A 14,656-nucleotide genomic window follows, 5' to 3' on the forward strand; every position below is an offset into this window, starting at 1 on the left:
CAGAACTCCTCGCACAAGGTTATCTAAATCTCCTTGACAGGTGCACAGGCAGAGAAAGCATTTGGCCCCTGAGGTAACATTTACTTGGGAGGTTGGGACAATTCTGTCACGCTTAGGACAAGCCAGCTGACTCTGAGCCCAGGAGCACCCTAGGACTGCAGCACAGAAAATACACCAGCTGGCCGGCCGCCCCTCCTTTGTTCCATTCCCGGGGGACTGGAGTACCGTTGGAGTCACTGACGCCATCCCCTCCCGCCTCTGGCGTGCATGGAGCATGCGCTTCCTTCCTCACTTCCTCTCCAGGAGGGAGCGAGAGTAAAGCTACGCCCTGGCGCGGCAGTCTCCGCGTCACAGGAACTTCAGCACCCACAGGGCGGACAGCGCTCCCCTCTACCGGGAGACGTGACTCCCGCGCGCCCCAACCCTGCTAATCCCTTGACCCTCGCGTGTCAGAGATCCCGCGGCCGCCCAGTCCCGGCCCCTCTCCCGCCCCACACCCGCCCTCCTGGCTCTTCCTGTTTTTACTCCTCCTTTTCATTCATAACAAAAGCTACAGCTCCAGGAGCCCAGCGCCGGGCTGTGACCCAAGCCGAGCGTGGAAGAATGGGGTTCCTCGGGACCGGCACTTGGATTCTGGTGTTAGTGCTCCCGATTCAAGCTTTCCCCAAACCTGGAGGCAGCCAAGGTATGTGAACACTTTTCTTCTTCCTACTTTCCTTTTATTTCGCCACGAAAAGGTAACGTTTGGCAATAATACGTGAGCTGTAAATCACCCTGCCTCGTTTTCTGATCAAATTATATCCATGAATACGGACAGAGAAATCAGTTCGAATTTAGAGACAGAAGACAGATTTTTTTTCTTCACTTTAAAAATGATAGAGCAATAATATGGGTTGTTTTTAAAGATCTTATTTTGAAAAGGGAAGGGAATCTTTTTCACCTAAAGTGGCTTGGATTGTTTTCTAGTTGCCTTACAACCTTTCTCAGATAGTCTATTCATTACATATGCAGTATATGATGAAAGAGCTTTTAGTGTGCCAATAATATCAACCCAAATTATGCTCTCTGTAGTTGAGAATAGCTGGTAACCCTAGTGTTAGAACTATATGTTAAATTTCTGGTCAAAAAAAAAAAAAAGTGTGATTCTGTCAGCTCAGGAAATACACCAAGATAATAAACAAGGCAATATTGATAATTACTATTATTGTATAATCTTGATAATCTTTGTTAATATGTATTTGTTTCATAGTCATCCAAAATTATTTCGCCTAATATTTTCCTTTTTATAAAAATTTTATTTAATAAGAGGCATATTTTGTCCTTCAACGCACAATTAAATTTATATTCACGTGTGTTTATTCTAGACAAATCTCTACATAATAGAGAATTAAGTGCAGAAAGACCTTTGAATGAACAGGTAGGTCAAAAGTAACATTATGAATGCTATTTCATTTTGATTTTGTTATTATTATTTAATGTAATTATGCTGTGACATTTTGGTCATTTTGAATTTACGAACATCAGGAACTTAATAGTTAATTGACAGAAATTAGGATGGGAAATCTAGTTTTGGTAAATTCTATGACCTAGCAGTTATTTACATTGAGTTCTGTATAATGAACACATAGAGTAACTATATAATAACCCAGTAAGCTCAGCATCACATCCACTCTGTTGTAAGACTGCCTAATTTACCAGAGATTTCTCTTTCACCAGTATTATAGAAGAAAGAAATTAACACTTATTGAGCATATGCCCTTAATTTTATCTCATTTAATTATTGTAACAGTGCTCTGAAATAGGAATTATCCACATTTTACAAACAAGAAAATTAAATCCCATGGAGATTAAATCATTTGGCTCTCATAGTTGGTAAATAGTGGAGCAATGATTTTAAACCAGGTCTATCTCATGTTTGCTTCACAGATTGCTGAAGCAGAAGAAGACAAGATTAAAAAAACATATCCTCCAGGTAAAAAGAAATCATATTGATGTTAATTTAAATAATGCAGGCTATGAGAATCTGAACTAAAATGGCTGTGTTGGGTTTGGGGATATTCTTCCAGAAAACAAGCCAGGTCAGAGCAACTATTCTTTTGTTGATAACTTGAACCTGCTAAAGGCAATAACAGAAAAGGAAAAAATTGAGAAAGAAAGACAATCTATAAGAAGCTCCCCACTTGATAATAAGTTGAATGTGGAAGATGTTGATTCAACTAAGAATCGAAAACTGATAGATGATTATGATTCTACTAAGAGTGGATTGGATCATAAATTTCAAGGTAAATGAGAAAAAAGAACTTTTTGTTAACGTGGAGTTTCCTATAATGGGTTAAGAGAAAGTCCAATATTTTAAAAATATCTTTTAAACATTCATAATCCTTTATTAGTCAAGTCCAAAATTGAGATAAAGCATATATTTACGGATAACGTGTAGAGCCCCAGCTCCACAGAATGCCGAATTTTATTTTCCCTTTAAAAATTCCTTTAGTGATGCTCTGAAAACATTTTTTAATCTAGTATTTATATTTTATGGTATTAAATTCATTTGAACATTCAGATTTATTTTAACAATTAATACACACAAAGTATCATAATTTTCAAATAATTAGATCAATAAAGTACCCTCCCACCCTGCACAAAAAAGGTGAAATATCCACTATTTCCTTTTCGGTGTTTCCTCCTAGCCATATCCTTTCTCCTTAGGTCATCCTAACCTTTACATGGCTTCAATTACATCTATATCCTAACATCCCATATCACTAGGCCAGACTTTTCTTAGCTATAGACCTATTTATCTGTTTACCTATTTGACATTTTCCCTTGGCAGTCTCAGAAGCACCTCAAATTTAGCATGCCCATGATTAAACTCATAGTCTTTGTCCACCTCACAACCTAGACCTCTTAGAGTACTGTTTCTTTAGGAGAGGCACTACTATCCATCCAGTTTTTTAAAGACAGAAATCTAGGATCAAACTATTTATCTTTTCCCTCACCTCTCAAATTCTAATCTGCCAAAACTTACTAATTTTATGTCTATGTATCTCTCAATTGTTTTTCTCTGTACTTGTCCAAACTCCAATCCTTGTCCAAACTCCAATCCTTGTCCAAGCTCCAGTTATGTCTCATGTAAACCATAGCAAAATCTACAGTTCTCCCAGCAACCACTCCGCCTCTCCCCAACTCATTCTTCATTTCTCAGCCAATGTGGTAGTTTTCTGACCCGAAGTCAGGAGTTCGAGACCAACCTGGCCAACATGGTGAAACCCCGTCTCTACTAAAAATACAAAAATTAGCCAGGAGTGGTGGTGGGTGCCTGTAGTCCCAGCTACTCGGGAGGCTGAGGCAGGAGAATCACTTGAACCCAGGAGACAAGGGCTGCAGTGAGCCAAGACCACGCCACTGCACTCCAGCCTGGGCGACAGAGCCAGACTCCATCTCAAACAAACAAAACAGGAAAACCAAAGTCCTTAATGAAGCTTGCACAGTCCTGCATGGACTGCTTCCTGACTACATTTCTAGGTTCATCCAGCACACATAATCTGATAGAAACCTTGTTCTTGCCCTTCATGGCACTTCAGGCAGTTTGTAATTTTACCTTCATACATGTGATTATTTATGATTAATGCCTTTCTCCAAAACTAAACTGAAAACTTCATAAGAATAGAGACATTGTAACCCCAGTGCCTGGAAGCCCATGAATTCATTGAATAAATTTATGAATGAATGAATGAACAAATGAAATAATATATGAGGGAATAAATGAACTGCCATACCTAGGCATTAAGGAGGAAAGTGTGTTTTTCATTTTGAGAACCAGTGCTTAGGAGTAAGTACAGGTTTTCTTCCCTGTCGTTATTCTGTTCCATGGCTACAGGAGATTTATGTTGATTATCTCTGCCAGAAAACAACTGACTATTAAATTGGACTTTCATAGGACATAATAACCTAGGAGTGTTCCAAAGTGTCATGTGTACCTATGAAGTGGGATGGAGGCAATGGGTTTATATTTTGACATATATCATATGCCATGCTACTCAGGGAAATTTACTTTTTAAAATCTTGAATTTGACTTTTTTACCTAAAATATTGGGACTACAAATAGACACTGATTATAACTGCATACAAAACAGATTCAACCACTTTAACTGAAGTGATCATTTGATTTAATAAAATAGCCTAATATTGAGTTGGCTGAATTGGTCAAACTGGTTGTATCTGCAGGCAGAGACATAGATCTGTTTTTGATCTGGCTGCTAACTTGAGCAACTAATTTTTTAACTGTTCAACATTTTATTACCGTCCCAAGTATGTTTGGAACTACCAAGTGCTAGTCCTAATGACTTCAGGTTTACCGTAGGAGGTATTAACTCCACTTGAGATCACAGAGAAGACAGGCCAAGGTTCTTGGAGAAAATGATTTGTGAGTAAGCTTCTGGTCTCCCCTTGTGCTCTGGAAATCCTGAAACCAGAGGGTTTTTGGCCACTAAGTTGAATAGAACCTCAGATGCATGTAGACTTCATCCCAGAGGGGAAGGTAAAGGAAGCTAACTTCTGCCAGATGTGTTCCCAGACCTACTCTCGCCTTTAGGAAGCTCCCAAACAGGCTTGTACTATAGGATCCATCAATTCTCCTTTTCAGTGTTTTCTATAGTATGCACAAGTTAGGATCTTTCCAAATTTCTCTTATAAACTAGTGCTTTTGGGCTCCTGCGTGCATTCAAATACCTATTGAGCAATTGCTATGTATTGGACTATGAGCTAGACAATAAACCCTGTGTAGTCAGGGAGCATGCCTAACTTTACATCACTCTATTTCCTTTACGTCACTCTATTTCCAGTGTCTGGCACATAGTAAGACTTTAAAATATATTGAACAAATGAATGTCAAGTGCTATATTAGATGCTAGGGATTCAAAACATAACTGGGCAGATAATGACTTGTGACATGACCCTTTGACATTCACTTAGAATGTTGTGGCTACTTAACAAAAGTTATGTGTTAAACCCATGTTTGGCTCCCCTCTGGGAGTCTATACATGGAGGGTGAAATACCCCTTCATGAGCAGGAGGGAAGCCATTCTGAGTCATACTATCCATTTTAGAATAGTGAAGGAAATCAGGGAAAGGTGAGGAGCAATGGTCACACGTTCCACTGTTTACCCCATCCAGCAAAGCACTGCTAGGGGGGACCTAAGTTCCTGGCTCAAGACAGTACAGCAGTGCAGCAGAGCAAAGGCTCTTCAGTGGGTTACTAACATCCTCCCTGTTGTGAAGTAAATGGACTGAAAAACAGTCATCTCAGTTATTTTCCAGGTCTAGGAGGCAACAACTATTCCTCCTTTTACGGATCCTGAGGGATAGATAAGTGGGAAGGGAAATAAATTCTTCCACCTCTGCATAGACTGGGGCAGTTTCAGCTCTATGTATTCTCAAGAGCCTGACTTGCAACCCACAAATGGAAAAATCAGACACATAATAGTGAGTCTCTGCTCCTGAAAAATAGATGAAGAACCAAATTTTCAGCCAGCCAGGACGAGAACTGATTTTACGTTTGTTGTTTGTTTGTTTGTTTTTCTTAGGGGCTTTTCTGCTTTTTTGTCTCTCTGGTACTCAGCTCAAAGGGCTCATGGTTCATGGGCTGGCCAACAGCTCAGCAATTTTGTACTGACAGAGAACTTCCAGTCCTCCACGTATAATTACCCCCACTCATTTTCCTAAGCTTCTTTCCAAACAAGAAGAAGATATTCTGCCTGAGGCTGCATATACCTCTATTTTCATAGAGTCTGAAAGAAAAGCACGGGATAAATTCCCTGTCCAAATCCCCAAAACCCATGGAAGAAAAGGGCAGAATCAGAATAGAAATATTAGGCTCTTCTTTCTTTGAGTGAATATGATGAGGATTATCTGGGCAGAATCTGGCCAGAGATTCAATTGCCATTTTCTCTAGAAGATAATTGCCGTTCCTTTATTTCAAAATACAAATCCACTGTGCATAATAGTAATAATACATTAGCTTTCATATGTTAGGTTGGTGCAAAAGTAATCGCGGTTTTTGCCATTACTTTTAATGGCACAACAACCCCATGAAATAGATACCTTGTTAGACTCGTTTACAGTGATCCAAGAATATAGCTAACCAGAGATATCACTGGGGCTAAAATTCTGATCTTTCCAATCTTTCCAGAGGAAACAGGGAGAATTAAGTGCATTGTAAATTTGATCCATTCAATGTAGTATAGATTGGAGATGACTAATAATTGATTCCTGGGAGATCTCCATGGATGTGCTACAATGCTTCATTGCCACTAGCCCTTTCCCTCAGGATGGGCCCTTACTTTAGTCTGAAGTTGTATTGCCAAATGTATTCCTAGGAAAGCCAAGGGAACATATTAGCATGCTTCTCTGCAAAGATTTACATATTGCTTTGTGCAGATCCGTTGCCACATTTTAAAAGTTTAAATTCCAGGCACATAAAATAAAGTAAGTTCCCTGTTCTCTAAGGATGAGTCTTGTCACCTTAAGCTGCTTTTTTTACATAAAGACACTCTAATACAAGTTCAATTAGAAGTAAATATTTATTTTAGATGAGTCATAAAATCTTCAGTACACATTGTCTGATTCTGGGTATGAGGTAGAGGTCCCTGGCCCTACCCCAGGAATTTGCCTGCAAAGGTAGTACATGTGGGGATATTACCAAACTATCTATTCCCTGTATGGAACTGGAATATCAAATCATACAATATATAGAAGGGTACATTGAATAATATGACATACTATATAAATATGGCATACTATGTTAGTAAAAAGTATAATATGGTTTGTATTATTGGTGATAACAATAAATGGAGAGGACTTTTCTGTTGCCTTTAGCTTTTCCTTCCCCTTATAGTCACCTAAGTTTCAGAATGTCCATTATCATACTAAGTTTTTAACATGAAGACCAATTTTATTTTGAACCAAGGGTTTCTGTGGACCAAGAACCACCATAAATACATTTCAAACATATCTGAGTATACAAAAGCGAAGTACAGATTATAAGTATAATATGATGCATGAAATAGATCTATGATCACTATGGTGTGAAGTTGTGGTCGTTCTGTCTAGATGATCCAGATGGTCTTCATCAACTAGACGGGACTCCTTTAACCGCCGAAGACATTGTCCATAAAATCGCTGCCAGGATTTATGAAGAAAATGACAGAGCTGTGTTTGACAAGATTGTTTCTAAACTACTGAATCTTGGCCTTGTAAGTCATGTACATGGAAATAAACCAAATTCCTAGTGCAGTTTAGAGTATGCCAAGACGACAAGTCACTTGCCTCAAGTAGCCAAGTGTTTATAATGTGTCTTCCTTCTACTAGGACTCGTAGGTTTTAAGGACAAGTAAAGCACCGTTCTTTTTTTTCTAGGAGTTTATCATCCATCAGAAGAACTAGGCAAGTAGACACACGCCCAAAATGCCAGCTGCTTAAAAACCATAGAAGCCAGAGAATAGCTTATATCCAACTGGCAGTAAGGAAAGGCTTCAGAGGAAGAGGCGTACGAAGGAAGCTTAGAGGGATGGTTAGGATATAACCAGCAGAGGTAAAAGACATGTGTGTGACAAAAAAAGAAATAACATGAGCAAAAGCATGTGATGTGTATTTTTGAAACTCCAGGTGATCTAATTTGAATTCACCTCAGCTTGGCTCCCCTGCCCTGCCCTGGCCCTGACAGGCTTTATTAAGATGCTAATGTAGTAGGATGTCAAAGGTTATCTGACTATGACCCAAAGCTATGGAGGAGCAATGCTCAGGGTGTTTCTCAAAATATGTGGTCCGTGGATTTCAACAGATAGGACTAACAGCTTGCATGGTGGGCCCGAAGATACTTCTTCCAGGACTGCTGAGCAATCCCTGTAACAGCCAGCATGTGGTGCAGGCATAAGTGAGGGCTGTCTGAAAGATGGTTCAGAAGATACCTCTTTAAAAAATACATGTTTGACTACAGTTTAGTCCACATTATTTTTTAATAACAAGGCTGGGAATACAGCAGTTATATATGTTTTGCCTTTTTATGATAGATCACAGAAAGCCAAGCACATACACTGGAAGATGAAGTAGCGGAGGTTTTACAAAAATTAATCTCGAAGGAAGCCAACAATTATGAGGAGGAACCCAATAAGCCCACAAGCTGGACTGAGCATCAGGCTGGGAAAATACCAGAGAAAGTGGTATGTATGTTTATATATGTATATGCATGGATGTGTGTGTGTGTGTGTGTGTACTTCTATCTGTATAATAATTAGTGCCTTACTTGATACCAAAGAAGATTTGAGATATGTGGAATTTTTAGCCCATTTATATTCAGGCCAGGCATGTTGGCTCAAACCTGTAATCCCAGCACCTTGGGAGGCTGAGGCTGGAGTTGAGACCAGGAATGCAAGACTAGACCTGACAACATAGTGAGACCCACATCTCTACAAATAAAAATAATTAGCTGGGTGTGGTCTCAGCTACTCAGGAGGCTGAGAGAGGAAGATCGCCTGAGGCCAGGTGTTTGAGGTTGCGGTGAACTACGATTGCACCACTGCATACCAGTCTGGGTGACAGAATGAGACCCTGTCTCAATAAATTAATTAATTTAAAAATATGCATATACATACAATATCAAAAAGTTAAAAGATATAAATGATCTCTACTCTGAAAATAATGTAAAGATTATGTTATATTCTATTATTTGGTAAAGATTACATCTTACACACCACAGTAAAATAATACATAATAATATGTGAAGTAACAATATCACATAATAACAACTATGTGTACAGTCCCAGTGAACTGCAACCAAACATCTCACAGTTCTTTTGGTATCCAACATCTGTTCACAGCAGATGTCATCATCTGTGCCCAATCCCCCCACAAAGAAGTGGGTTGACTAGATCTTCTGCTCCACCAGCTTTTGTGTTCCCCAGAGCTAGCTGCCTAATGCTGCCTCTCTGTTCTTGGCAATGCTCTTCCACCTGCTCCTTCCCTTTTTCATTGGTTTAGATGCCTATTTACCCAGGCTAATTTCATCCTTCCTTCCCTTTGTTGGATTCCTTGCCTCTTCATTTTTTCCTTGGCACCCAAGCTGTTGAGATCTTTCTCCCCACCTTGAATTCTCTTTAAAACTTTAGATGAAACTGACCATAAGGGGATATCAAATTCCTCATCTGTCCTTTGATTTTCTTCTGTAAAGCACCCAGACCCATGGCTCCTCATCTCCTGCAGCATCTTTTCTCAAATACAAAGACTATAGAGGCTGATGGTTTTGTTTTAGAGAGGCTAGAAAACAGAAATTGGGTCTGGATTTTTTTTTTCTTTTTTTACCGGATGGCCTAAAAACTTTCCTCTGCTCTCCTTACTTCCAATCCTCACCAGCTGCCATCTTTTAAATCAGCTTTTGAAGATTCACCCACTCAAAAAAAAAAGTTCTAGATTTATAAAAAAAAAAATCCTTATGACTTTCACTCAAGCTTACCAGTCTGAGCTAAAATGGACATAGCTATTTCCATAATTCTTCATTCCCATTACATGCTCCTATTCACCCATCTCTAAAATGTTCATATGCTTGACCTGTTTACTCATGTTACCTGAATGCATCAATGCAAATAAAACACAAATGAAATATTATTTCAACAAATATTTATTGAATACTAACTCTGTACCAAGCACTGGAAATACCATGCCTATTTAAAAAGACGTAATCCCTGACTCATGAAGCTCAAAGTCTAGTGGAAGAGGTAGATCGTGTTTAAATCGTCATGTATTTTCATTACAATTGCATTAAGTGCTCTGAGGAAAGAAACATCGTTCTATGAGACCTCAAAAAAGGAACCCGACCTGCACTTAGGCTCAGAAATGCTTCCCTAAGGAAGTAACTTGAGCTGAGAACCGAAGGTCAAATAGGAGTTAACTTGTGAACATGAGAGGCAGCACATAGAGAAGGATATGTGGCGTATCCAAGCAACTGAAACAAGCACAGTGTTGCTGGCACAGAAACAAAGAGCAAAAAGAGAAGAGACTGGGGAGGTGGACCCAAGCCAGACCATGCAGCGCCTTATGAGCCATGGATGGACTCTGATCTTTATTGTAAGAACCATGAGAATTTTCTGGTCCCCTGAAGAATTTTAAGCAAAGGAGTTACATGATCAGATTGTTAAAAAGATAACTGGCTATAATGTGGAAATGCAGTGTTGGGCATAGATTTGGGGAGGGTGATGTTGCAGTTAGCAGGTGAGAAATGAAGGCTGCTTGGACTAGAGTGGCACAGTGGAGAGAGAAATGTGCAAATTTGGGATAAATTTTGAAAGTGGGGCCAACAAGGCTACTGATGGATTGGATGGGGGAAAAGGAAGAAGAGGCAAGAAAGGCTCTTAAATTTCTATCTAGTTCACTGAATGGAGAATGAACCATTTACTAAGATGGGAGTCACTGAACAAACACCAGGTCTAAGAGAAAGGATTTTGTACACTCATCCAGACGGCACTTAAATTTTACCCAAAAATTCCCAGGTGTGACTGCTCTGCTAGGGATAGACATTCTAACAGGCTTTCCTGTATCCTGGCACCAGCCTTCTTGGTGGATTCTGTGAACTCAAAGCTTCCCTCTTCATTAAAAGGCAGTTTTTCCAGGAGGGACTCATGAGAATTTATGGAGGTAAACATGGCCAGAGAAAGAGCCCAGAAATTCCCATTTTTCCCCTGAGCAGGAGCTGGGGTCTTCAGGGGGTTTTCCTTGAGGTAGAGCACCTTTCCCTAAGCTTCAATAACCTTTTCAAATGACAAGAGCACACGTATCTAGAAATGGGTTTGAACCTGCAGGAGCTTGCAAAGGAGGGAGAATTCTTGCACTTCACATTTAAGGGCATCACAAAGGAAGGAATCAAGCTGGAGTTTCACTAGTTCTAACAAAATGTTCATTTTTAATTGATTTTTCCCCACTGGAGACTCCAATGGCAGCAGTTCAAGATGGTCTTACTAAGGGAGAAAACGATGAAACGGTATCTAACACATTAACCTTGACAAATGGCTTGGAAAGGAGAACTAAAACCTACGGTGAAGACAACTTTGAGGAACTCCAATATTTCCCAAATTTCTATGCACTACTGAAAAGTATTGATTCAGGTAACCACTGTGTGGTTGTGATTATGTGGAACAGAAAGAGTGATTCCAGGAAATGTGTGGGTGTGTTCTTTTCTTCCTGTTTTCAGTTTCCAAATGTAATCAACAATGACATACACTGTGGGCTTGGGGAAGAGGGTTCACATTGATTTTTTTTTTCCAAAGTAGCATGCCAGTTATGAAAATATTTAGGAAAGGATCATCAGGAAAGGTGATGTTTCTGGATAATTTAATCTTCTTGTTAACAGAAGTTTCATTTATTTGTTCAGCAAACAAATACTGAACATGTGCTATGTACAAGGTGCTGGAAAAGACCTAGCACAAAGATGGATATGAACCAGGCAGCGTCCTTGCTCTGACCCAGTTCAACCTCAACTCTTATTGCAACTCTTTTTTCTCAGCTTGATTGAGGTATAATTGGCAAACAAACATTGTATATATTTAAGGTGTACAATTTGAAGTTTTGGTACATTTATACATTGTGAAATGATTATCATGATGAATCTAACTAGTGTATCTACCACCTCACAGTTAACATTTTTTCTTTTTTTCTTTTATTCTTTTTGTGTGTGTGATGAGAACACTTAAGACCTACCCTCTTAGCTAATTTCAAGTACACACTACAGTACTGTTAACTATCACCACCATGCTGTACATTCTCCAGAATGTATTCATCTTGCATGACTGAAACTTTGTACCCTTTGACCAACACCTCCCCATTTTTCCCTCCCCTTAGCCCTTGGCAACTACCATTCTACTCTCTTCTTCGATGAGTTTGACTATTTGAGATTCTACATATAAGTGAGATCATACAATATTTGTCTTTCTTTGCCTGCCTTTTTTTATTAGCATACATGTTGTCATACACACACACAAAAGTAGGAAGGAAATCCTGCCATTTGTAACAAATCTTTCTTTAAAACGCTTTACTCACTTTCCTTAATGGAAACAGTGTATGAAACCTAATTCATCCTTTTTAGATTATTCAAGACATCTTTATGAACAGTTTCAGCTTCAGCCTTTATGAACATTTTAACTTCAGAGTTAAAATGGAGAACATTAGACTGAAGGAATCCGGGAGCCTCAAACACACTTGGGAAATTACTTGTTTTTGTTTTTGTTTCTGTTTTTTTAAAGCTAAGTATTTCATGCATCCTTATCTCTTTGCTCATATGTGCACTGAGTTAACTGAGGATTCAGTCCATGTTTATTTTGGTTAATCTGCAAGGAGGATAATAATGTGCAATGTTTCTTTTGTTATTGTTCAGACAGATGCTCTGGACTGCCTTCATGGCTTTTTCTTTCCCTGTTCAAGGATTCAGCCCCAGATTGAACATTTATATAAAGACTTCTATAATTGTAATCTATTTCTCCCAAGAAGTGACCTTAAAATAAGCTTTCATTTCTGGAGAACATCCTTTGTGCTTCAATTCCAGACATTGGCCAGATGGCACTGGCCACTCTGCTGGCTCTGCAGGGCTTGTACATCTTAAGGGTCCATTCTGAGCCATCTTGCCCCATGGGTTGGCAGATGCCCAACTCAGAACCTCTGTCATCCTGGTGAGTCACTTCTCATCAGTGAAGAGCACCAGCGTGATGCCAAATACTTCTACGGTTATGTCCTTGAGCAAATAATGTGATTGCTGAAGTTACTATTTATCAGTTCTTTTCCAAGATCTCTTCCCCTGACTCTTCTCCCATTTTTCCTCCCTCCCAACCCATGACTTTTGTGGCATTTTTTATCTACTGTATAAAATGTTCCTTACTTCTTTTTATCTTTCCATTTCCCTCACCTCATTTCTTATTGTCTTTATTTTTCCATAATTTTAATTTAAATATTTATACTGAGTTCTTTGCTAGCATCTGTCTTTCTTGCCCAGGGTCCCAACCAATTAAGAATGAATAAAGCATGTAGGACACCAAAATACCATCTCTGTTGCTGATAAACACAGTGCTGCAGAGCACAGCTTCATGTGGGAGCCAACAGTGGCCTTGTTTGCTCCCTACTCCTCCGTCCAGATCTTGGAACAGCCAGTCTCAGGGATGGTTTAGGTCTGCAGAACAGGCTCGTTTCTCAGGTTCTTGCCTTGCACTGTTCCAGGCAAGTGGAAAAAAAGAAAGATTCCAAATCCCCACCAGTTGAGAAACATAAGCTAATGGCTGTTGCTTACCAACCATATCTGTGGGGGAGGATGAAGAGGAAGGGGGAAAGGCTAGGAGTATTTACAGAAAATCTTTCAGTGGCAGCTCAAAGAATAGGGAAAATGGGTTCCCCCTCTAGCATCTTAGTTTTTCTTTTCTTGAAAAATGGAAACAGATTTTTTTTTCTGATTTTAGAATTAATGTTTTTTATGAGCTATTATGGCATCATTATCCATTTTGTTCCATCAAGATGCAGAACAGAATGTCAAATACAAAAAGTTCCTAAGAGACCGGGCGCGGTGGCTCACGCCTGTAATCCCCACACTTTGGGAGGCCGAGGCAGGCGGATAGCCTGAGGTCAGGAGATCGAGACCATCTGGCCAACATGGTGAAACCCTGTCTCTACTAAAAATACAAAAATTAGCCAGGCGTGGTGGCGTGCGCCTATAATCCCAGCTACTCGGGAGGCTGAGGTAGGAGAATCTCCTGAACCCAGGAGGCAGAGGTTGCAGTGAGCCGAGATGGTGCCACTGCACTGCAGCCTGGGTGACAGAGTGAGACTCCATCTCAAAAAAAAGAAAAAAAGAAAAAAGGTTCCCAAGAAACTGCTAGTAATCATTACTTAAAGGCAGTTCGAGGGGATGAGGAAGAGAATATTACTTTCCATTTTTATTTACTTTTGAGCAGTTGGAATATTTTTACCATATGCATATATTCTTTCAAATGAAATAAAGATTAAAAAGTAACATCTTGTTCAAAAATCAATTTTGCATTTATAAACTAGAACTCTGTATGTTCTTATTTTCAATTAAGAAAATGAAGCTTAATTAATGAATAAAGATTGTCCTTGCCCTCAAAGACTTACCACCTGAGTAGAGAAAAGTTGTTGGCTTGCCAGTCTTCTACCCTTCCTTTTGAATTCATGTTATCTCAGGCTGAAAACTGTGTCTTCATCATCTACTCTGTTAGCAAAATATTTTAAGTGAAATTAAACTCTTTTGGAGAAGTTATCATTGCCCATTTCTAAAAAAGGTCAGTATAGCTGTATCTAACCCTATATTTCCAATCAAGCTTAGATTTTTTGTAAGTTAAATATATATGGTTTTAGCTACAAATATAGAGAAAAATATTTCAGTAAAATACTGTAATTAGTGCTGGGCGTGGTGGTGTTCACCTATAGTTCCAACTTCATGGAAAGATCTCTTGAGTCTAGGAGTTTAGTCTGAGACTGTAGTGATCCATGATCGGACCTGAGAATAGCCACTGCATTCCAGCCTGGGCCACACAGTGAGACCTCATCTTTGAAAAAAAAAAAAAAAAAAAAAACACCCAAACAAACAAACAAAAAGATGCTGTACTTTATAAAT

The 14,656-nt window shown here is 39.3% G+C and overlaps 1 protein-coding gene across 2 annotated transcripts in view; it reads left to right on the forward strand.

Moving 5' to 3' along the window:
* Positions 1 to 293: 293 nt before the first annotated feature.
* SCG3 (secretogranin III) overlaps positions 294 to 14,656 on the forward strand; it is a 38,273-nt gene continuing 23,910 nt past the window's right edge. The window contains exons 1-7 of one of the 2 annotated variants that reach the window (XM_032175022.2): positions 294 to 685; positions 1,365 to 1,417; positions 1,927 to 1,972; positions 2,067 to 2,282; positions 7,108 to 7,250; positions 8,067 to 8,216; positions 10,973 to 11,150. In XM_032175022.2, the coding sequence (XP_032030913.2) occupies positions 604 to 685; positions 1,365 to 1,417; positions 1,927 to 1,972; positions 2,067 to 2,282; positions 7,108 to 7,250; positions 8,067 to 8,216; positions 10,973 to 11,150 (868 nt within the window). In that variant the 5' untranslated portion in view covers positions 294 to 603. The remainder of the gene's footprint in view (positions 686 to 1,364; positions 1,418 to 1,926; positions 1,973 to 2,066; positions 2,283 to 7,107; positions 7,251 to 8,066; positions 8,217 to 10,972; positions 11,151 to 14,656) is intronic. The other variant, XM_032175023.2, reaches the window with a different exon arrangement.

Source organism: Hylobates moloch, unplaced genomic scaffold (assembly GCF_009828535.3).
Source record: "Hylobates moloch isolate HMO894 unplaced genomic scaffold, HMol_V3 SCAFFOLD_14, whole genome shotgun sequence".
Classification (NCBI taxonomy): Eukaryota; Metazoa; Chordata; class Mammalia; order Primates; family Hylobatidae; genus Hylobates; species Hylobates moloch.